Raw genomic sequence first — 23,788 nt, 5'->3', positions numbered from 1 at the left:
GTTGCCTTTACTTGGTAGATACGTTAGCAGGAGATCCAGAGGTTCTGCAAGTAGATGCTGAAACATACTATGAAAAACTCTTGAAGAAATCATCCTCCACTCCTGATGTTTTCTCAATCCCTGGAGGAGAAGAGGTACTAGGCTGATGTTTTCATACTGCAAGTCAGATACTTGCAAACTAGTTTGCTGATTGTGTTCATTGTCTGTGAATAGGGGTAAACTGGTGTTGCCAGATTACAAAACTCTTAAAATCAGCAAATTCTGCATTACTTCAAATGCTGCAAATGAGAGATAAACTTAGACTACAAGTCTAAAACCCTCTGAGTGTGGGTGAGCGTTTTAAGTACTTAGCCAAACTTTGCATCTTGACCTGCCTCCGTGTAGGACTGAATCAAAAGTGAATTTGATAGATGTTTATACCATGGTGCAGCTCTGTGTTCTGCCTCTACAGTGCAGTTTATGCAGGTATTGGGATGTAGTCTATCTTTTGTTTCCATTTTTTCCAATACTTACGTTGATAATGTTGAATATGGGCTCTCCCAAAGGAATTTTGTTCAGATGTGATTGGTAGATGGTATAAATACTGTAGGTGCCAATGCTTTAGGGTCAATTCCTGAGCCACCTGGAGATGACTGAGCAGCCCTGTTAGAAATTATGACTTCAGACAACCTGTGAAAGCTGTCATTGTGGGCATCTTCTAGCTCATACAAGGTGTGCTGGGCTAGCTGTTACAGTACTACCAAAGCAGTAAGTGGATTAGTTGAAACAAATGTTTGGAATCGGTGGCTTTTCTACAATTTACGAAAATAACATGCAGTAGTTTCCAGAAGAATGCTGTTTAGGGTGGGTAGCTTAATCTTTGAGGGGTGAAGGTAAGCAGCTTTCAATACTCTCTTATTGCCCTCTAGTGGAGCATGTAGCGTTAACTACAACCTAAAAATGCCAAGACCCCCAGTTTAGGGGTTCTGTTTCCTTACCTCAGCCTTTCATGCCTGGTTGTACTTTCAGAGGCTCATTTGCTGTGCCATTAGAAAGGAGGGTAAGTGAAAATCTCAAGAAGTGGTGTGTGTATTCCTGCAATAGGTAGACACCAGGAGATCAGTTAAAGGTGGATTTCTGCCTTTTGATTCAGCACTGTCTCGATTTTGTGGCTTGTCATCAGACCTTAAATATATCACATGACCGATCTGAGTCTCATAGCAACACATTTCTCTTTGCATTCATTTAGTTCAGGTCTAATCTAATCTGCAGTCAGACAGCTAGTCAAGGGCATAAGTAATGGTAATGTTCTTGCTGTATTGTTTTTTCCCTGTACTCTGTAATAAAGAGTTCAAAGAATATCGATATTTTGTAATTAAAAATAAATTAGATGTGGTAAAGTAGAGCTGCCATCCTCAGTGAACGTCTGAGCTAACCATCTCTGTTATATACCTGCAACCTGAAGGGTGAGGATTTTGGTGTTTGAAAAATGGCTGCAGTTACCAGATTTCTTTTCCTCTGTACATCTGGATTAAAGCAGGTTTTGAGTGGCAGGACTGGCAACCATGAATAATTATTAGCAAGTGTTAAGTGGCTGTCAGCCACTTGCTCGGGTCACAGGACTTCTTTATGATATGGCATGGTCTTTGGTCAAGCATTCAGTACACAAATAGCAAGGATTATTGCAAGTTGGGATGGAAGCACACTGGCAGCGTTCATACACAGAAAGCTATGCTTGGCTCATGCTGATGTTCTTAGCACCTGTGAAAGTACACGTTACCTTATAAAACGAAATAACAATCATAGCAATATTGGAAATAGTACTGGCCTATTCATTATAGCAATGCTCCCAGCTGCCATGACGACACCGATGCTGTTACAGCTGAAACATGCAAAGAACAACTGAATCCCCAGGACATACTGAGATTTCAGGAAGCTCATGAATACAGATCATAGAATCACAGAATGGTTTGGGTTGGAAGGGACCTTAAAGATTATCGAGTTCCAACCCCCCTGCCATGGGCAGGGACACCTTCCACTAGACCAGGTTGCTCCGAGCCTCATCCAGCCTGGCCTTGGACATTTCCAGGGATGGGGCATCCACAGCTTCTCTGGGTAACCTGTCCCAGTGCTTCACCACCCTCTTGGGGAAGAATTTCTTCCTGATATCTAATCTAACCCTCCCCACTTTCAATTTAAACCCATTACCCCTTGCCCTGTCACTACAGGTCCTTGTAAAAAGATTTCAGGCTGTTTTCAGTGTTTTTTCCTGGAGTCCAGTGTTTGCATAGGAGTCCCCAGGATTCAGGCACTCATAAACTAGGGAACACTGGTGTCAACTTAAAGTTGTTATCTTGAATGATCCATATTCATACTTCTTCCATGCACCAAGAAATATTAAATGTATCACATGACTGATTTGAGTTTCATAGCAAGCTGACAAATGGGTGCAATTAGAGAGAGGCACACCCACACATACACAATGGACCAGATTTTTGAAAGTACAGTACATACTGTGCTAAATTATGCACGCTCTTTGCCTGTACCTAAGCTTATATGAGAGCATTTGCAATATTCATATGGAAATCGTCATCTCTCTGCATATAGAGCTGTTTGAGCACAGTAATTTTGTGTTTGTGTGTCACATCATTTAGAAGTTTAGTCTAAGACTGAGAGCTTGAGAGCTGCATTTTGATTTTAGCCTTGCCTTCAACATAACCACCTTGTGCCAATTATCCACCCTCCCTGTGCCTCACAGATAAACTGCCCAGGCACTGCCCTAATGCTTTGATACTCCCTGTACCCTGAGGCTTAATTCATTGTTTGCAAAACACCACAAGTACTCAGCTGGACAATGCTGTTAGAAGTGCAAGTTGTATTTGTTTTTATTTGATGTGTCTGGTCTTTCATAACACCATTTGTCTGCATGTAACTGTTCAAAGCCAGGTTATGTACTAAGCATAGTAAGTCAGCATTAAGGTCTTCACTAACTTCGGTAGCTTGATTTCTTTTAAATTAACATTTCTCATAATAATGGAATATTATCTGTGTTTCAGTGCCTTGAAGTTCAGGATTGAGAGGGTGTTGTGCTAAGCTTATACCATGCATGTTAGTAAAGCATATCGTAAGTACATGAAATACTTGCAATACAAACAGCTACAGGGCTTGTTTGTTTTTTAGGTTAAACTTGAAGATTCCTCTGTGTGTTTTGTACCTCTCTACCGAAATAATCCTGCTTGCAAAATGTTGCTGTTAACTGATCCAAAGGATAAAGAGACAGGTTAGAATTGGTCAAAATATTTTGAAATTTGAGTAGTTGTGCTTTCTTTACTTTCAAGATGGTCTGCTTGTTTATATATATAAATATTTGGGTCTTGCTTTGAGTATGAAGTGGATTGAGTTCACCTGTCAGGGGTTTCTGTCGGTGGGCTACTGACTGGAAGGGAGGTTTGACAATCAGGACTTTTAAAGTCTATGCATAGCTCTGCTGGTAGCTGAAAAATCACCTTGGGTGAATCTGTTATTCTTTCTGAGTTTGTTCAATGGGGTAATATTTTTCAAATCCAGGATGATGTGAAATTTAATGCATTATAGTTTGGGAAGAATTCTGAAATCCTTAAACTAGAGCAAATACATATCTGAAATTGCATTAAGTCTTAGTGATTCTTATTCGTATTATTTTTACTTTGTGCTATCTTCTTCAGTACAAGGCTTAATTGTCTCCTATTTCCAGTGCTGGTGTGTGAGGGGTAGATTTGGAGTGAGACCATGCTCAGGAATTGAATTAATTCCGTTTTATCTGGCAGTTCTCACAAAATAATCTTTAAACTGTACCAGCTTTGCCTTGCTTACTGGTAGTAATGTTGGTGTTTTATAGCCGTGGGTCGGCCTGACAGGGCTGAACTACAGTTGTGTTAAAGGCAGGAGAAGTCAGCTTGTGCTTACTGGTGTTTCTGTTTTCATGAGTTGCTGCTCACAGTATCAACAGATTATTAAGATTTGATCAATAATTGTATCGAAGTTTTATCTTATAGAATCATAGAATGGTTTGGGTTGGAAGAGACCTTAAAGATCATCCAGTTCCAACCCCCCCTGCCATGGGCAGGGACACCTTCCACTAGACCAGGTTGCTCCAAGCCTCATCCAGCCTGGCCTGGGACACTTCCAGGGATGGGGCATCCACAGCTTCTCTGGGTAACCTGTCCCGGTGCTTCAAGACCCTCTCCAGGAAGAACTTTCTTCCTGATATCTAATCTAAACCTCTCCACTTTCACTTTAAACTTGTTACCCCTTGTCCTGTCACTACAGGCCCTTGTAAGAAGTACCTCCCCAGCTTCCTTGTAGGCCCCTTCAGGTATCTTCCTGCTATCAGGATTGCACTGTCTTCACACACAGCCTCATTTCTTCCTACTTACTCTGTAAGGCTTTGGCTATGGAATGTGAAAAAATGCAAATGTCAAAATAAGTAATAACTCCTGATATCACTGTCATTAACTGGAAATTTGACTCCAAGTGGGTGGTACCAAAAACCCAGGTTGTGACCCACCTAGAATAAATGGGAGTGGTGGAGCTGTTGTGAGGCAATGGGCTATAAAATTTGGGTAACATCGACAACGAAGACATGAGGCTCTGCATTCTCATGTGTCACAGGGAATACAAAACATGTGAAACCTCTTAAACTTTGTGCTTCCAAATGTGGCCACAAACTAATGACATCTGTCATTAAAAACATACTTTTTTTTATTTTTTAAAGTATAAGCTATAAATTACACCTGAAAGGATTAACTAGGTAGTATTCTTAATCATACAACAAAGGCAAGGCAAGTAAGTTTAGCACTCTATGTTCAGTTCTGAAATGTGTCAGGTAACAATCTTACACTCCTAGAACAGGTAGTGTTAGTGTTACTAAATGTTCATTGTTCAGTCCAAACCTTGTAACCAGGGAATTTCTCAAGAACAAAAAGCCAGATTAAAATCATCTGTGGTTAGAGGTGAACTTTGCAAAGTTTTCCAGCTCCTTTTACATATGATTTCAATTGACATTTGCTAATGGGTCTTGAGTCACATAGTTGAATGTAGGAGTCTTTTCCAAGTTACAAGTGTAGTCAAAAGACTTTCTGGTCCCTCTAAATGTATTAATATAGGATTATTTTCCTGACATTAATTTATATATTCTATTAGCATTTTTCTGAAGAGAGACATGCACTGGTGTGATAAAGGAGAGAAACGTCCACACTGGAGGCCAGACTTGCTCTGTGAGTGCAGTTGTGCATACCCGCTGATTCATGTTCAACGGAATGTACTTGAAAACAGCATTGTTAGTTTAGGCTGCATAAGAGTAACGGGAATCTGTATCAACTACAGTGAAAAAATAAAGAATTATGAAATAAATGCAGGTGAAAGCAGTACATTTAGCACATATCTTCAGTTAAATGATCTAATAGTATTAGGAATAACAACTATTAGAGATACATGTGCACAAGGGAAAAATGATCTCCCGCAGGAACAAGTCAAACAAGTCCACGTTGGAGACTAAATTCTATGATAGCTATCTCTATTAGAAGTTTAAACCTGGCAGAATAAACACCTTACTGTCTTGCAGACAACAGACTGACTGACTACCGTGGCACCCTTTGCAGGACTTTAGCTTGAGTCACACACTCACAGGAACAGTCTCGTAGAGCTCACTAGGTCTGGTTATTTAAGTAAGGTCTACATCATCTGGCTTTTAATGTTTCCTTTTAGAAGTATGGTTTAAAGGATTTTACTGGAAGTTCTTTATTTCTGGATTTTATATGCTATAAACATGTGGCCAGCCTTCCTACACACATCACATTTGACTGACATGATTTTTTCTTCTTTAGATGAGTTTTAATACATTTTCTGTAGTTCTCTATAGTCTGCTGTGGTATGTGTCTATGTATGTGCATACCTATACATATGAGTGTATACATTTGAAGTATTTTGTCCAGATATTTTTCTCACAGTTGACAGATTTGGAATTGACTCTTAAGGCAGCGGACTGTGTTAATATGGCAACTCCATCTGGATTTGCATGCCTGTGTGACTTTCTGCTCTGACCAGTGAACAGATCAAACTCTTTCCAAATCAACTCCTTCAGAGAAAAGCAATGTTTATTAACTCAGTCATTGTTATTTAAGGACATGGCAAGAATGTTAAAACACCAAACAAGTAGCATGATTTCTTTTTCTTCCCTTAGACTTTACACTTTTCTTGTAATTTGAGTTCATACAGAATGGAGAGGCAAACTCTTACTGTAGTTGATCTCTTTCTCATGTGCTGTTGGGTGAACCTGCATTTTAGTTTTACTTCAGACCAGGAGTGCTATTAGAAGCAAATTTCCTGGTTGTCCCCAAGTCCTGTGCTTCAGTTCCTATCACGGAGCAGTCTTGGAGAGTGTGAACTGGATTACTGGCTGAAATGACCTTGCAGGATACACTACAGAGCACACTAATGTGCCCCAACCTCTAACAAGCTTTTAGTTTACAGCACCAGGCTAGAGTTTGTGAACATCAGGTTCTCTGCACCGAATAATTAGTTCTGTGAATTCAGTCTTGTTAGTATTAGTCTTGCTAATGCAAACATGGCCTGCTGATTTTCCCTATTGCGATTCATTTGGATGTTTCTGAAGTCCAGAGGGGGAAGGCAGCCAAGGGTGTCCCAGTCTATGCTGGGGTAGAAGTGAGTAGGTTTTCCTCTTTCAGCTTAATTTGTGTTTCATTCTATGTATTGCACAGATAAAATGATGCATATAATGCTGGTGAATATCCACTGTAATATACTTATTTTCAAACAGTTTCTGAAGAAAATAGTGTAAATCTAATAATTTATATTTGAAATTCTAATAAATTAGATTCTGGGAAAATACTGTATTTAGCAGCCTAGCTACAAGTTTGCCTGTGAAGAGCTTCAAAGTTTGATGGCATTTAATGCTTTTACGTAGGTTAAAGGGGGGGTTGATTCCAACACTGAGATTTATATCTGATCATCTTGATCAGATGGGTTGTCCAGAAGTGATGCATAGCTTGTAGTCTGAAATGACCTGCATATTTCAAAGAGCAAATGGATATGGTAGCTTTTCCATGGACTTGGTCTTGGTTGGTAGCATTTTTAATTTACTTTTGATGGGCTGAGTGTTCTGTTCTGTTAGCATATCTGTGCAGATATTTTTATGAGAATGTAAATTGTGTTGTTAGGGCTTACAGAGCATAGCATGGGTGATTAACATCTTTATAACACTAAATAAACATACCCTATTGTGGCATTTTCTGTGTGCTGTATATAATAATTTACAATAACTGTTAGATGCCATGGAACATTTATCACAAGACATTTGCAACAAATCACTCAGTAAAACTCGAGTTGTAGAGGAAAATGTAATTGGTTGTAGGAAAGATATCTGTCTTAGATACTTGAATGGCTGCTGTTACTGCAGCATCTGCATGCCTCCCAAGCTTTAATGTATTTATTTTGAAAAGACTCTTAGGAGAGAGAGAGAAATGCTCTTACTCTGTTTTAAAGACAGGGAACTGGGGGACACAGCTACTCAGGGGATGTGAGCATTGCAGAACACTCTTTAATGTAGCATCTCTGAGCTTGCTCCATTATCAGAGCTGACCTAGGCTTGGTTGCATGGAACTACTTGTTGGGATAATAAACCATTCTCCTTCCAAGTTGGAAATGTGGCAAAAGTAGCCTTTGTAAGAGTGCCATCAGCTGGAAATACTACCAAAATTAATGTAAACATGGATTTATTTAAGGTGAAGAATACTTATTAAACAAACACAATTTACATTGCTCATATATAGCATTGACTTTAATTCAGTTTGTTACTGAGGGATGAATTTCAGCAATTCAGATGAAGTCTGAGGAAAAAGAAGTACCAAGCTGGATGTTGCTTTCATTTTTCTGCTTTACTCTGTGTGTGGAGTCCTGATGTGCAGACTTCGTTCAAACAGTTGCACACCAGTGTGGGAACATTTGGCCAGCATAGCCTAGAAAGTGAAAATATAATCCAGACCTGGGTTGGGAAGGGATCCGTGTTTGCCTAGCAAAAGGAGAAGTTTCATAATCACAATTGCATTATGCTTAGTGCCTAATTCAACTCAGTGTTTTTCAGTACTGTATTCCAAATAAGCGCAGTGGTATGGAATTGTGTGCTTCACAGGCTCTCAGCTTCTTGCAACACTCTGAGTGTGTTTGTCTAACTACGGGAGATCAAATTATTGAGGTTTAGCAAGCTAGTGCTTACAGGACAAGCCACCCAACTGAGCATGTGCATACTCCATTAATTGTGAACTGAAACGTGTAGGACTTAATCCTCTTCACCTAACTTTGCAATCGCAAGATCGAGCACATCAAGTCTTGCAACTGCGAGATCATTGTAATCATGTACATCATGATTCACAGAGTTCAGGTGATGTGTGTAACTGACTGTTGGCAATAACTTCATCTCTTACGATCAGCTGAACATAACTGACTGTCTTGGAAAGAACAAGAAGGCTGGGAAAGGAAAGTGAAGGAACACATGGTCTCACATGTTTGCATTTTAAGTAGTGTTCCTCCAAGTTGATTATAAAATGAAAATGAGAATATGGAGAAACATGGATGGATTTGACTGTGGACCAGATGTTGACTTGAAAAAATATAACAAAAAGTAAAGTACATATGTTTGTGTGAAATCTGGAGAAAAGTTTTTCCTGCAAGGAAGGCATCCATATAGATAAGGTTGCACAAGTAATGTGATGTGACAGTTGCTATGTCAACTAGTGTTCCCTTCTACACATTTAAATTATTGAATAGCACAGTACATGTTCTATAAAAGTAGCTCCTTAGAACATGGCTATGCATCTTCCTATTTTCCTCCAAGATTTCTAGAACTTTTCTGACCTTTACTCTGTGTGTTGTATGTGTCTGAACTATGTGCCAAAACTCTGTGCAGCTCCCATTAAAGTCAGCATTTGGCCTGTTTTGTCCCCGGTGTCTGACTCCGCTCCCTGTGTAGCTGCATGTTTCATGGATGTGTAATGGAGCAGTGGCTGCTTGCGTTTGAAAGCAGAGCGAAGGGATTGAGGGAACAGATTGAATCCATCACAGAAAGAGTATCAAACTCCCATGCAAGTTAAGTGCATAATATTTAATGAATTGAATCTGGTGCTATAAACAGGCATCTGCCCTTGCGTGCGATACTTTCTTCATCGTGAACCCAGTACACAACCTATAATGCTTTTTTTGGCACGTGCTTTAATAATTTATTTGAAATACCAGTTAGCTAAGTGGAATCTCCAGCCTTAAAGCCAGTGGGAGCTGGTAGAGGCTGAAGCAAAAAGGGAAACTAACCTGTGTGCATCAGTTAAGGTTATAACCTGAGGCTAAAACAGGTAAATGATGAATCCTGGTACAGCTGTTTCACTTCCTTGTGTGTGAATTTGTCTCTGAATTGTAGATGGTTTTTCAACTCTTATGTTTGTCCCTAGTTGGGTAGTTTAGAAAACCAGTGGGCTGTGCACACTCTTAGGACTCAAGAGGTGTGAACTTCATGCTGTTCTTTGCAACATACCTCCTATATTATGTTTTATCTTTTTGTCTAAAAATTGGGATGCCAGCTACCCTCCTGAAATTGTGTCGCCGTGCACTTTATTTGGGTGGATGTCACCACTGTGCGGATAATGAAAGTGCTTTTTACAGAAATATTTGCTGCTTGATGTGTTGGTGGGCATAATTGATGAAATTTATTTATTCTAAAACCTAATCTAAACCCTTAAAATCTTTTCTATGTCCTTTGAAATGACCCTGTGTTAAGACTTTTCTTTCTGAACAGGGCTTGGGAGCGATTCCAGTGCCACTGTTGCTGCTTCAGTCTTTCTCTTGTGATTCTAAAGGCAGGCAATGAATTCTGTAGATGAACGTGTAGGAGTGGGGTTTAAATACTTGTTTCTACATATGTGAAAAATTGATGCAGGTTGGGAAGAAATGGGGTGCAAGTTTTGCATAGCACCTACACAAGGACCTGACGTGTGTAGGTTGGTCATACACTTTTGCTTCAGGGTAAAGTGTATCTTATTCGTATGTCTGTCCTTCCTTGATAGAAAACTCTGTGTGTGTTTGAACTTCCATGAATATCTGTCCATACAGGGATTTAGGAGTCTGTAAAGGCACAGATGTATAGAAATTCAATCACATAGGCAGCTGAGAAGCTATTTGATAAAGCAGAAATGAAAACTTTTGTGTTTTACTTGTGTGGGTACAAATACGGATGTGTATGCATGTGGAGGGGGGAAAGTCTGAAAGAAGCTTCGAAAACATAACCTTGAGCTAGGTAGCACTCTTTGTCCCAAATGCCACTCAGGCTCCCTGTGCTACTGAACAGATATTATGCAGGAAGTGCTTTATTCACACAGGTTGTCACACCAAAGTCACATCAATTCCTGAGGAAGATGCCTTCACTTGATGTCTCGCGTGGTACTGAAAATAGGTTATCAGGGGACACGGAGGTGAAACTGAAATACAATCGTTGTTCTGCTGTCTCACAGCAGATCACACTGGAGTCAGTCAGCTGGAGGGAGAAGTGCATCTGAGGCTGCTTGTGGAAAGATTCAGAACCAACTTTGTATTTATTTGCAGGTAACGAGTTCCCCTGTCTTGTTCTTCTTGTAGTTTTGGCAGTGTATTTGAACCAGTGTTGGTGGCCTGTTGAAGATATAATAAAGACGGCTGATCCTTCTAGAGACGGGCTAATTTCGGTAAGGTTGCTATTGCAGTTACCTTTACCCTGGAACTTTCCAGCCAGAGCAATCATGTGGTGTTGTCTCTGGTCTCCTACAGCTCATGCTTTATAACCTGTGGGATCTGGGCTGTGTGGCTCACCAAGTGCTTCACGTCCCTCTTTGCACAGTGACATGCACATTAACTCTCTTTAAACAATTTTGTGCATGCGGTTTATGATTCTTCTGTGGGATTTATTAGGTTTTGTTTTAATTTACCCTCACTGCCTACTAAAGAAATAATCAGATAAACCGAATTGTTACATTAGCAGTAACTCTCCATGTTACAGTGTTGCTTGACTGTCTGATGGGAGATGCTACTGAACTTTGGAACAATGCCTTATCTAGCTAGTTTGGAATTTTTTCCCCTTAAATAATGTTTATATTGTGTTCCTTTTGTGAAATATTTGTTATTTGATAGTTTCTATATCTGTCATTCTTTTTCCAAATAAATTATCTCAGTAGTATACAGCTACTTCTTCATAATTTGAGGGATTTGGGTAGCCTGTAGTCTGTTTTCAACTATGGAGTCCAATGCCTATTGTTCATTCTTTTTCCAAATAAATTATCTTAGTAGTATACAGCTACTTTTTCATAATTTGAGGGATTTGAGTAGCCTGTAGTCTGTTTTCAACTACGGAGTCCAATGCCTATTGCGTGTGAGCTTTGTGTTGCCAGGAGGCTGTTAAACCTGTTCTGTTTCCTACCCAATCCTCTGTGTACAGCTTTGGTCCTTAATGATTCTATTCCTTTATCATCTTTCCTTAATATCTGCCATACATAGTGTTTAATTATTCATGGAATTAAATAGGCTTTTTGTGGGTAACTGAACTGGAGGTATTTTGCGTTACAAATACTTGCAAGATAGAACTTGGAGCAGAAACACAGGCTTTCAGGCTTTCAGGCATCTGCTGTATCAACAGAGAATGAAAAAATATCTGAAAATAGAAAACTTGCCCCTTGTAGCTCATTGCTAAGAGGTAAGTTTTCGTTATTTGTGGAAACTCATTTTCTTTTTCAGCCTTCATATAAAACCTGTTGCCACCACTTTTTACCTTAATGGCCAGTGTGATCTTGTTCCTTCATATTCCTCCATCTCCCTGTCCTGTTGGTTTTCTAGTAAGAAGCGTGGCATAAAAACTGATTGTTCAGGTTACACCTAGATTGTAAGCTGTTTGAGGGGACATACTGTGTTTATTCTCTTTTGTATAGCGTCTATCTCAGTAAGGTCCTGGCCCACTGAAGTTTTTTCCTGCTGTGGCTGGATGGGTAATAGGGGAGACGGGACCAGGATAACACAGTGAATCTTGTCTTTATTTCCCTTTTGGGTAGGATTAGATTGCCTTGATCCTCTTTCCAAATCTCTGGCTGGTTTGTTGTGACTACAATCAACATACTTCTTTTTCTGCTGCTTTAGAATTCCTCTCTGTGACAACAAGAGATATGTCAAGCTTTATAAATGGTTACTAAATTATTCTCTGCCCTCTGGATAGAGTATGGAACACTGGGAAAAACTATTTTTGTTATTCTATCTGAACCAATTCATGAGGTATTTTCCCCAACTTAAGTGTACATGTTTCCTGACCTCCTTCTTCCCAGCCCCTTTTAATTCTGAGAGCTTTTATGAAACACAAAATACTATTCTCCGCTTCATTTTTCTTTGGTCTGTTTTTGTTTGTTCTCTAAGGTCCAGACACTTGGAGAAAGGATTGTCCTCTTTGTTCTGAACTACATTATTTTTGGAATGCTGGAAGGGAGTTCTGCTAATGATGCATTCTTTCTACCTCACTCTGCCACCGAGTGTGCCAAGATACTCTGGAGAAGTGGCGAGGCTGTTGCCTTTTACTCGGTCAAGATGAAAGGTAAGGTCATTTTAGAGACACATTTCCATTGGTTCCTAATAGATAGAAATGTAATCCTTTTGTTTATCTTTCAGTATAAATAATCCTGGCTCACATATACATTTTTATATCAAATCTTTCTCCGAATGAATCTGGGGAACAAACCTTCCCAGAATTTGGAAGCCATCCATATTACTTTCATTTAAACATGATGGCTCCAAACTCTATTCTCAGTTACACTGAGTGATCTGAGGTACTGGCTTATTCCAATAAATTATACTTTAATGCAGCCAAGTAGATGGTTGTACATCTAGGAACAAAGAATGCAGGGCCTACCCACAGGATGGAGGACTGCATCCTGGAAAGAATGCCTAGAATAACTCCAGGTATGCAGTTGAGTACGTACCCCCATGCAGGAGCTGGCTACCAGTCTGTGTTTAAGATTCATGGGTGTCATCTTGATACGAGCAGCTTAAACATAGAGAAGTTGTATGGTGTCTTTGGAGGTAAATGTATTGTTCAAGTCAGCAATCAGTAACCATCGGTCCAGAAGGCGAGAATAAGAAACAGCTTTGGATTCCAGAGGGCTGTCTGAAGGTGCCTTCTCTGACAGAGTCTCAAAGGCCAGCAACAATAAGAGAAGTTCTGCTCTTCTGCTGCCTTGGGATGTGCAAAATCCTTATTTACACTGAGGTGTAGCTGGTACACCACTGTGCTGGTACAGTGGTACTGTACTATCAGTGACGAATCAAGTCTCAGCCTGTAATAAAGGAATCTTGTATGTATCTGTGAATGTGCTGATGAACTGCTTTGTAATTGGCAAACACTTCAATTGTCATAGTACATTTTCCTTTAAGTCCATAAATATTTCTGAGCAAAGCTTTTGGAAGGAAACACTCGTATGGGCTGTAATGATTCATGCTTCAGTAAAATAAATTTGCACAGTAGTCTGTTATGGGTGGAGTATTAGCCAAGCTGAAACTGTTTCTGAGTAAGTTGAGAGTCACAGTTTGGTTTTAAACCAGGTCCACATAAAATACAAATTCTTCAAGTCCAGCTTTGTCAGCATCTGCCTTTGGTTGCCAGTGGGTTTTTTCTCTGGGCAGCTATATTTGTTAGTTTTTTTGGCTTGTGTCACAAATTACTGCAGACTTTTGCCAGAGCCTTTTCGGGAAGCTTGAAACGGATTGGTTTTGCCCCTTTTTGTTATTTGCTGTATGCATTTAGAAAATAAATAATGACTCTGGCTGATCCTATTCTCTCTAGTTTCTAGAAAAGCCATGGATTTACTAGGCTCAAAGCAGGCTAAGATAAATACCTTCCAAGAGAAGCTGTATTTCACGTGGTTGTTTTAGGTATTTTTAAAAATTTTCTTTTGTTATCATAGTGTCAGTTCTTTTTTCTTTTACTGTCCCAGTCAGAACATTTAGTAGAGGCAGCATTAAGTACAGGACTTTATATTGTGCTGGATCTGTTGCAGCTTCTGGTCCCAGGAAAGATTATTTTCCTTCGTGCCCACCATGTGATTCTGATTCCCTTTATTTTCATGCTCTGCAATTATCTGGCCATTCTTTATAGTTTTGTTTTCTTCACTAGGTAATTGAGTCTCTTACGCTGGTGTTGTATTCAAATGTATTTTTCATCTGTGAATTTTCCATTATCTACAGTACAACAAAAAAAACATGCTTCAGTGGAGCCAAATAAGCCAGAACAGATCTGTGGAGCATGGCTGTTTCAAACATAAGTCATCTGGGTGAATCACAGAAATGGTGACCAAGGAGGAGAGAGTCTGTTCTATCTTTGCTACAGATTTAGTATGTTGTTATACAAACTAAATTTTCAGTGGACTTCAGTGATTCCAGTTAACTATCTTGGCAATATTGTAAAGTCATTTCCATTTGCCAGTTCCTAAGTGGCCTGTTGTTGTAGTTTAACCCCAGTTGGCAACTAAACACCACACAACCACTCGCTCACTCCCCACGTGGTGGGTTGAAGGAGAGAATCAGAAGCGTAAAAGTGAGAAAACTCATGGGTTGATAAATACAGTTTAATAGGTAGAGCAAAAGCTGTGTGCACAAGCAAAGCAAAACAAGGAATTCATTCCCCACTTCCCATCAGCAGGCAACTGTTCAGCCATCCCCAGGAAAGCAGGGCTCCATCACACGTAATGATTACTGGAGCAGACAAACACCATAACTCCCAACATCCCCCTTTCCTTCTTCCCCAGCTTTATATGCTGAGCATGACGTCGTATGGTCTGGAACAGCCCTTTGATCAGTTGGGGTCAGCTGTCCCAGCTGTGTCCCCTCCCAACTCCCTATGCACCCCCAGCCTGCTCGCTGGTGAGATGGGATGTGGAGCAGAAAAGGCCTTGACTCTGTGCAAGCACTGCTCAGCAGTAATGAAAACATCCTCTGTTATGAACTCTGTTTCCAGCACAAATCCCAAACACCCCCCCATAGCAGCTACTATGAAGAAAATTAACTCGATCCCAACCAAACCTGCACACATATACAAAGTGAACCTGGTAATTTTGGTCCAGTTCCACACATCCGTCCATCATAGGAACACCCTTAACTGGATCTCTTTTGATAGTCTAGCTAAAGAGGGACAGATGGTCTTGAGTACCCGCCTTGATCAGAGACACAGTAACTGCAAGTCAAGGTTTTGAGACAATTTGGCAACTACTGACACTGCCCATCCTGCACCTGTTGTGTAGATAAACAGCAAACTCATTCTTCAAGGCTATCACTTTTCTTGAGCATTAGACACCTTTATTAAAACAAAATTTATTCCTGACTACACAGATCATCACCCTAGCCTCTCTGGTATGTGCCTATTCCTGTCCAATGACAGGCACGCAGCGTTTACCACTGGGTATACTAAAGATTGATGAGACGTACTAAGCCACTAATGAGGCTGATAAGACACTTTGTCACGTGCCAAGATAAATGTCTCCAATTTTATCTATGTCAGCAGCTTCCATATTAGACAGCTGAGGAGTTAGACCTCAATGAATGTAACTACTTAAAGGGACAACAGGAAATGACAATTCCGTGTCCCTGTCTTTGCAGAAAACAACCTGAAAGTAAAGTATTTTGCAGAAAGCCTTCATATAGATACTTTGGTTTTGAGATCTGTTTTATATTCTTTGAAGTATTTATTTCACTTTTTTTTTTTCTTGGCATAGTCTAAATCCGTGTGAAAATCTCAAAAAGAATATGTTTTGTGTAGTGATGTAGGATTAATGACCATGGTGACTGACACTATTTTTTTGTGCAGTGAGACCATGTAATTCTCCTAAAGTTTTTCTTTTTTATTTACTGTGGTCTAGTAATTACTGAAAATGGGCCTTTACTGCCTTCACATAAATGTCAGGAGAATGTAGAAGATTCATAACGCAAATAAATCAGTAAGGAAGTTTGAGGATTCTATGAGCCAGGAGTGTCTTAGTCCCTTTAAGAATAAAACAAAACCAAACCCCTTTTTTGTATACAGCTTTTTTCCCCTGTTATTATGTATTACTGTTTCTGTAACACATAGGAGCTGCCCAGTTGCAGACCAAGCTCTCTGCATGGGGTGCGAAAAGCAAAGGAGTCAGATTGTCAACACTTGTCCCTTCCCAAGCTCACTGTGTCCCTTTTGTCAAACCTTGGTAGTATAAGTGTGCAGAAAGATAATGCTGTCTGTGATGTGACTCAAACCAGCCTTAACAACATTGGGTCCTCAGAGAAGGCTGTAAAACATGTGGTTGAACCAGGAGTAACTGCATTGTTACCTTCTTGTTTGTTCTTTGAGCTGCTCCAGAAATCACAGTTTGGGAACTCCTGACGGCAAAAACTCTAAGCTGGTAGACATAGGCAGCCTGGCCCAGTCTCGGCTATTTGCTACCCCAGAGCCTTAGAGATGGTCTTTGGAAGTGGCTACCCAAGCTAAAAAGCATTTCACACCTTTCTTCAGACAAGCCTTCACAAATTTCTTTTAATAATTTGCTGGCCCAGGTGGTAGACTCTTGAAATATATCCCTAAAATGATTATAGTATTTTATTTTTCACTGATTAAATAAGTTTCTTTTAGGGAAAAAAAAAATCCGAATTGAAGTTAACCTGACAGACAATTAGCTGAAATCTTGTTGGATAATTTTTTTTCTCTCCCACTTTTCTAGCAATAATATTTTTAATGTGCCTTTCTGAGGCAGACTGAAGGTTCTGGCTGTAATAAAAATTAAATGACTACATACCAGTCAAGACATGAATTCATTTGATTTTATTGAAGCCAGAACCTTTGTTCCCCTTCTCACATACAAACTCACACAATGGGTTGACCTTGGGTTCTCTTCAGCAGAAATATTCCCCACCCTTTACACAAGCACCCAGCCTGCTTAAGGCCTGTCCAAACATGTGTGTGCCAAGCCAGCTTTTTTTAGTCAGTATGCACAACCTTGTTTTGTTTGGGTCTGTTGGATGTGGGGACTGGATTGGTGTATTTTTTCTGGTTTGTGGTTCTTTGGGAATGCTAATGGCTGTCTGCTTTCCTGCCCTTGTAATATCTGTTTACCATTTTGCTGGCTCATAAGTTGGTCATTTGGCACTCGTGACCTAACCAAACAGATCAAAGGCTTTCAAAGGGCAGACTGTATGAATACTTCCATCTCCATCGCCCTTATTTTCCCTGTCTCTTCCCTCACCTCAAAACTTAGTCTGTTTGTGTGTTTCAACAATGAAACAAACCTCTGAACCAAATGTGTGAGAGCCTAGGGTCGCCTCTGGGCCACCATTGGCTTACGGTAACCTCTTTGCTATTGGGTGGGAACTAGAGACAAAGTGGCATTTGTTCCAAAGGTTGGTTCATTTGTTTATTTTATTTCAAATGTCTGTGGGCTATGAGTCTTCTAATATGTTTCCCAGGGACAAGGTGAAGAATGGCTTCATGGTTTCTTTATTTACAGTGCCTTTAGACATTAGAAGTTTTTGTCATCTTCTCAACGCAAAATTAGGAGCACAGACATAAATCACTCGGCTCTTGGGATTGCTGCACAGCAGTCTCATCAGGATTTACAGGAGACAGTCTATAAGAGATAACGACACTTGCAACATGAAGGAGTTCTTAAAGTTATTGCCTTCATGAGGAAAAGTTTGTCCCTTTCTTACAATGTATGGTGCAACACTGACGGAATCCAACATCTCTGTTGAGCTGGCAGCTAACAATGGGACTGGGGATATACTCAATTTTTTGACTTATGAAAAGAGAGTAACTACCCATCATGTGTTACAAATACTGAAAGGTTATAAACACCACCACAAACCATCCTCTTCTTACAATGTGCTCGAACATGTGTTTGAAGTTAAGCATGCACTTTGATTAAGCAGGGATAGACCAAGCCTGGATGTGAATGGATTGGTTATGTCGCTGCATACTCTTGTTGTATGGCTGCATATGTGTGATGTGGATTCTTGCTAAATGGAGAGCTCCAGCCTTGATGCATCAACTAAATATAGTCATGTACGCCTTGCTGAACTGGCATCCTAGAAAAGAGAGTAATCAAGGTCAACTATCCGCAACTATCAGCAAAATGGACTAGACACCAACCCAAGGAACAGAAGTCGAGCTCAGTTTAAGATAGCTATGGGGATGTGATAAAGGAAAAATGCAGCTATGAAGTAAAAGTCTTATACTGGAATTTAGGAACAGCCATTCAATAGGAGATCTGTGACACTGTGAAATAGGTCTTAGAGAAATGATGAAAGTTTCATGTCTCAAGACACTGACAACAAGGCTGAGTGGTACACTAGGAAGTGGTAAGAAAGAAAACTGGGGTCTTGATGAGACTTAAGCAACAAAGTAAGAAAATGTAATCTTTTTCTGTTACAAAGGACTGAATATCCATTTCTACTTAAACTGCCATTTACCCAGAGAGAAGCTGCATAAAATCTTTGTATTTTCTAAAACAATATAAATCAGTGAGATATTTCTGTGGTGACCTTATGCTGTATGTAGGTAGCAATACCTATTTTGTTTTCAAATTCATTTTTTTTTAACTGTCTGCTTTCAGGGAGTCTATGTGATGGTACAAGCAGTCAATGTTACTTGCTGCCAGTTTTGGATACTATATTTGTCCGGAGAAAGTACAGAAGAGGTGGCCTAGGGATGAAAATGCTGCATGATTTCTGTCAGTCTTTCATGGCTGAGGATGCCTTGGGGATCAGCTGCCCTATTTCTGCTGCCATGTATCAAGGTAAATTGTTTGATGTGAAAACGTTAGGTAAGGGTCATGCATAATGTATAAATTTCAATATGGTCTTTGCTAGGATTTTCTTAACTGTGTAAGAGTTCAGTGCACTTGTCTGAACTGAACTGTTGTTAGCGTGCAACTGGTTACTTTACTTGAGACATCTGGAATTTCCTGTAGAAAGGTAGGCCAATGTTTATGTAAGACAATGAGAAGCATAAAACTCATACTGCCTATCTGACATTTTGCATTGTTATCTCACTCTTTCTTAGAAGCAGAACTATGTCATTGCCCTAGATAGTGACTTACCCATTTTATTTGACACCAGAGGAAAAAGAATCATAAGATGTTGTCAAGCCTACATATGCACATAATGCTCTTGTAGATACTGCATTTATAAGAAATTAGATTTAATAACCCATATACCTAGGCCCTGCTCATTCATCCAGTCACATCAGTTCTTGTTTCATGTTGACTTGTCTTTGAACATTTGTCACTTTTAAAAGATCACAAAGTAGTTATGTATCTTCTCTGTGTTCAGGACGAAGTGCTGGTTTTGCTAGTAAAATCTACAGAAAATATCTGTGCTCACATTATTTATACAACTATTTTCTCTAGAAAAGCATTTTTTTTCCTAAAGTTGCTCTCTCTCTGGCATACAGTCTTTACCATCATTTTTTGGGAGATATTTCTATTGACTTACGACTTTACAGCCATTTCCTAACAAGTGTCAACTAAATGTTGACTGTATCTGTTCTTTCTCTTGGTCAGTATGTGCCATTGAATGTATACAGGTAAGTCAGTGTATACAAATGTACCCCAGGAGTTTATAAGGTATTGCTACTTCTAAATTCAGGATGGAATAGTACTGGCAACATTCTTTCTCTTCTCCCAGTAATATCCATTTTTCCTACAGTAGGCACCAATGGTTTAGACACTGTGGATCAGAAAGCTGTGTTGTTTATGTGTTAACACGAACAATATATTGCAAGACTATGCTTTCATCTCAGTTATGCTTTCATCTCAATTAAGTTTAGAGCTAATAGTGAATAAATTGGACTTGTATCATGTTCTAATTAGGTTTTCTGGGTCCTACTTCCATAAAAATATTAATGCAGTAAGATAAATTTTGAATAGATTGAAATCACTGCCCCTTTTCAATTTCATTGGAACCCCAATCTCATAGTTTAACAAAAGAATGCGACCTTTTACTCTGAATCTCTGTACTAAATCATGTTATTTAATGTGCCATAGAGGCCTAAGAGGAAGTAAAAAGTCATTTAGCAGATTTCTCTATTTTGGTATATATGTTACTATCAGTAGATTTTGTTGAAATGATTAATATATTTTGGATACCCTTGGATAAAATTAATGACAGTGATCTGCTCATTACTGTAAGGCAAATGTTTACATACCAGAATTAGGGGTTTTGTTTCGACATCCCATTGTTCAACTCCACTGAATGTTGAAGATAAATTACCCATTCTGTAGCATGATGAACTGCAAGGGACCGAGGAGAGCATGAAAATAATTCTGTTCTTTATAGGTTGCTGTCTTAGTCCAGCTGATGGAACTGATAGAATGAATGGTGCTTAAGGAAAGTTTAAATATACCCTCTAAATTTTTTGAAAAATGTAGTCTTACAACAGTCCTACAACATATGGCTCTGCAGACATCCTAAGGAAACCTCTAAATAAGACAGATTTCAGTTTGAAAAGCAAACCTAAATTTGATTGTTTATCCAATGTGTATTAATGTTCAGCATATACTGACAGTGGTAGGAATCTGTGGGAATACAGTTTCTAAAGGAGGTGGTGCATCTGACACAGGTACCCCTGTAATTCCTCGGTTAGTTCTTCCTATTTCCTGTTTTCCACACCCAAAGAAGTAAATGAGCTGAGTACAGGGTAGCAGTAGTAAAATGGAGGGTGATACTGGCCCAAGAACGAACTGATACAAAGGTTTTGCTTATAAATTGAAATTAGAGTAGCATTCTTAGTGGTTAAAGCTGGAAGATACCTAAACACCTTTCATTTCAGAGTAGTGAGGGTGAAAAAACCCACACTGCTGTTAGTCTAAAACCTGTGAAGTGTCTGGAGGTAGTTCTGTGATGCAGTGCCAGAAGAAGGTGGCTCAGTAAGTCATTTCAAGTCCTGTATTTCTGCGCTCACAAGGAAGTAATCTAGGCCGAAGCAGATGGACAGGATTCACACGTGCCTGTTTAGGTCATTCCACATAGACTTTTCCCAAAAGCCCCATCTAAAAGAAAAAACGTAAAGAATATGAGAAGAGAGAAGAAAAGATTTCCAAAGGAATTAATGAAAGTAGGTCTGAGGGAATTTCTGGGATAGAATGCACTCCTTCTTCCACTGTACTTTCACTCATTCATGCTTTTACCCCTTGGTTTCTCCTATTCAGTTTGCCAGAAATTCTTGCAGACTTATCCCGAGGAGCAGAAGCGACTGTGGGAGGTGGAAGCACCAGGAGATTGGAGCCAGAGAGTGAATATCTGGTTAAAAATTCAGCTGGAGTCATCCCCTTCAGGAAGTGAGTTAAAATAATCAGTGTGAACTTGGCCGTGTTAGTTATACAAGGATAAGAAAGAAAATCCAGGGCTAGGTAGTGAGACTAGATAGGTGGTTTCTCTGTTGTTTGCACATGGAGAAACTACTGAATGTGAAGTCCAGTCCACTGGTCTTTTCCCAGTAAACAGGACAGTTCTTAGAAATTATGAGGTAATGAAATTGAACTGCAGAGCATCTGAGAGATACTGAACAAAGCACAGTCTTGGCATAAAGTGGCTGTAACTCCCATTGCGATGCACTTACAGCAGGGTACAAGTTAGCCCAAAAAATTCCTGTTGCACAACACAATGTCTGAGTTATAGAGAGGGGTTTGTTTCTCTGAAATGATTACAAAGAAGAAATTTGTATGGCCGATGGGCAATGTGTTTAATTACCTTCAATTTGCTGCCAATACCATTCTTGGATGGAAACACAAACATTTTCATGATGGCTTTTGGAAGATTCAAAGTACTCTCCTACAGGGTAAGTCATTCTTGCTGGGAGCATTTTCTGCCTGCTTCACAAAAGATAGCGACAGAGCAGGAAAACCTTTTGACAGTTCATATGGGGATCTTGTTGATGTAATCTGTTCAGCTGGCTTGGGGATGCAGACAGGCCCCTCTGCTGCATGCACACAAGCTGTGATAAGCATTAGTTTCCAAAAGAAGGGCACACATTGTCTTTCTGGAAGTGCAGCAAGGAGTGCTGCCGAGCAAATTGCTCCCATGCCTTCCCACATCTGTCCTGCTTTGTATTGGCTTGGGGACCTTCAGTTGAGACATTGCGTTTCATCTTGTCTGTAGCACCCCACAGGAGAGTTAGGTCAGAATTTAGCCCTGGGCTGGGTTCCTCTGAAGCTATTATATTTATATTCCTCATGCTTTAAACCAACAAAAACTGGTGTTGCTCTTTCCTTTAATCCATCTTGCTGAGTTCGGTTTATTAATGGCAATTGAAGAGAACTGTGATAAGATCAGCAACCAGAAAGCAGATCCTGGAGGAGACTATACTTTCTTTTTTTCTTTCTTCTTTTTTGACATCTTTTACAAAAGCAAACAAAGAGAAACGACCCAATATGTGGGTAAATATAAGTCCACCAGAGGGACTGTCATTAATAAATACATGTGAGACCTGGGAACTGCCTTGGCCAGTTCTGCACGTGAGTGAGATATCTCTACAAAAGGAGGAAGGAGGGAAAGTATAAACCAGAAATGGGGTCTCTGTCTGTGTGCTATACATATTTACATGGATTGGGAATTGTAATGTGATCTTTCTGGTGAAAGGGAGCAGAAGCAAGTGAATTTGGCACTATAGTGTATAATAAAAATCTGCTTTTTAAATTATGTTCTCCATTCTGGTGCACAGCTCACTGGGCATCACTTTCCTTTGCACTGAATGTGCTGAACAGGCTTTCTTTCATCCATCTTCACTGGAAAATCAACCCACTATAAAACCAGTATTTAAAACAGTGTGTATATCTGTTTTACATATGGAATCTACTTGTGTATTCCTTGTGCTTATGTTATCCCAGTACTGTGCAGATTATGCACCCGTGGAAATACCAAGGGAGAGCACAGGACAAATAATGCCTGCTAAAACTAGGGGAGCGTTTCCCTGGTTTTGCTTTGTCCTAAAGGCAGCATTGTTCCTGCATAGCTATATCTGATAGCTGCTGAGCTAGTAGATAAAGCAGAGAGATTTTCTGAGTGTAGGAATCCTGCATTCCAGAGGAGGCCACAAAGATGGTCAGAGGCCTGGAGGCCCTCTGCTATGGGGACAGGCTGGGAGGGTTGAGGGTATTCAGCCTGGAGAAGAGAAGGCTCTGGGGAGATGATGTAGTCGCCTTCCAGTACTTGAAGGGGTCCTGTAGGAAAGATGGGGACAAACTTCTTAGCAGAGCCTGTAGCGATAGGACAAGGGGTAATGGTTTTAAACTAAAAGATGGTAGATTTAGATTAGATAATAAGTAAGAAATTTTTTACTATGAAGGCAGTGAGGCACTGGCACAGATTGGCCCGAGCAGTGGTAGATGCCCCCTCACTGGAATTGTTCAAGGTCAGGTTGGGTGGAGCTTTGAGAAACCTGGTCCAGTGGAGGGTGTCCCTGCTCATTGCAGGGGCGTTGGACTAGATGACCTTTAAAGGTTCTGTCTAACCCAAACCATTCTATGATTCTGTCTTTAGGGGGTCATGTGGGAGTAGAAAGCAAAACACAATCTAATTCAATACTGCCAGCTCCAATCTGGATCTATGGCAACAACCCTGAGCATAGACAAGTCTTACCCTGCTCTGATTTCTTACATCCCCGTCAACATCTGCAATGTAATGTTTTGGAACAAAATTATTGAGAAGAAAAATTGAAAAATCAGTTCCTATTAAATTCCCCACCCCC

At 39.9% G+C, this 23,788-nt stretch overlaps 1 protein-coding gene across 1 annotated transcript in view; it reads left to right on the top strand.

Annotated features, from left to right (window-relative positions):
* Positions 1 to 23,788, top strand: part of FAM169B (family with sequence similarity 169, member B) — a gene marked incomplete at its 5' end in the record, with an annotated part of 26,027 nt that continues 2,239 nt past the window's right edge. Inside the window, 6 exons of the mRNA XM_010151012.1 lie at positions 1 to 134; positions 3,160 to 3,259; positions 10,657 to 10,742; positions 12,451 to 12,625; positions 18,657 to 18,839; positions 21,252 to 21,380. Of these exons, the coding sequence (XP_010149314.1) occupies positions 1 to 134; positions 3,160 to 3,259; positions 10,657 to 10,742; positions 12,451 to 12,625; positions 18,657 to 18,839; positions 21,252 to 21,380 (807 nt within the window). The remainder of the gene's footprint in view (positions 135 to 3,159; positions 3,260 to 10,656; positions 10,743 to 12,450; positions 12,626 to 18,656; positions 18,840 to 21,251; positions 21,381 to 23,788) is intronic.

This window comes from Eurypyga helias, unplaced genomic scaffold (assembly GCF_000690775.1).
Source record: "Eurypyga helias isolate BGI_N326 unplaced genomic scaffold, ASM69077v1 scaffold13504, whole genome shotgun sequence".
Taxonomy (NCBI): Eukaryota; Metazoa; Chordata; class Aves; order Eurypygiformes; family Eurypygidae; genus Eurypyga; species Eurypyga helias.
The sequence above is the reverse complement of the archived record's forward strand: the minus strand, read 5'-3'. Positions and strand labels throughout refer to the sequence as shown.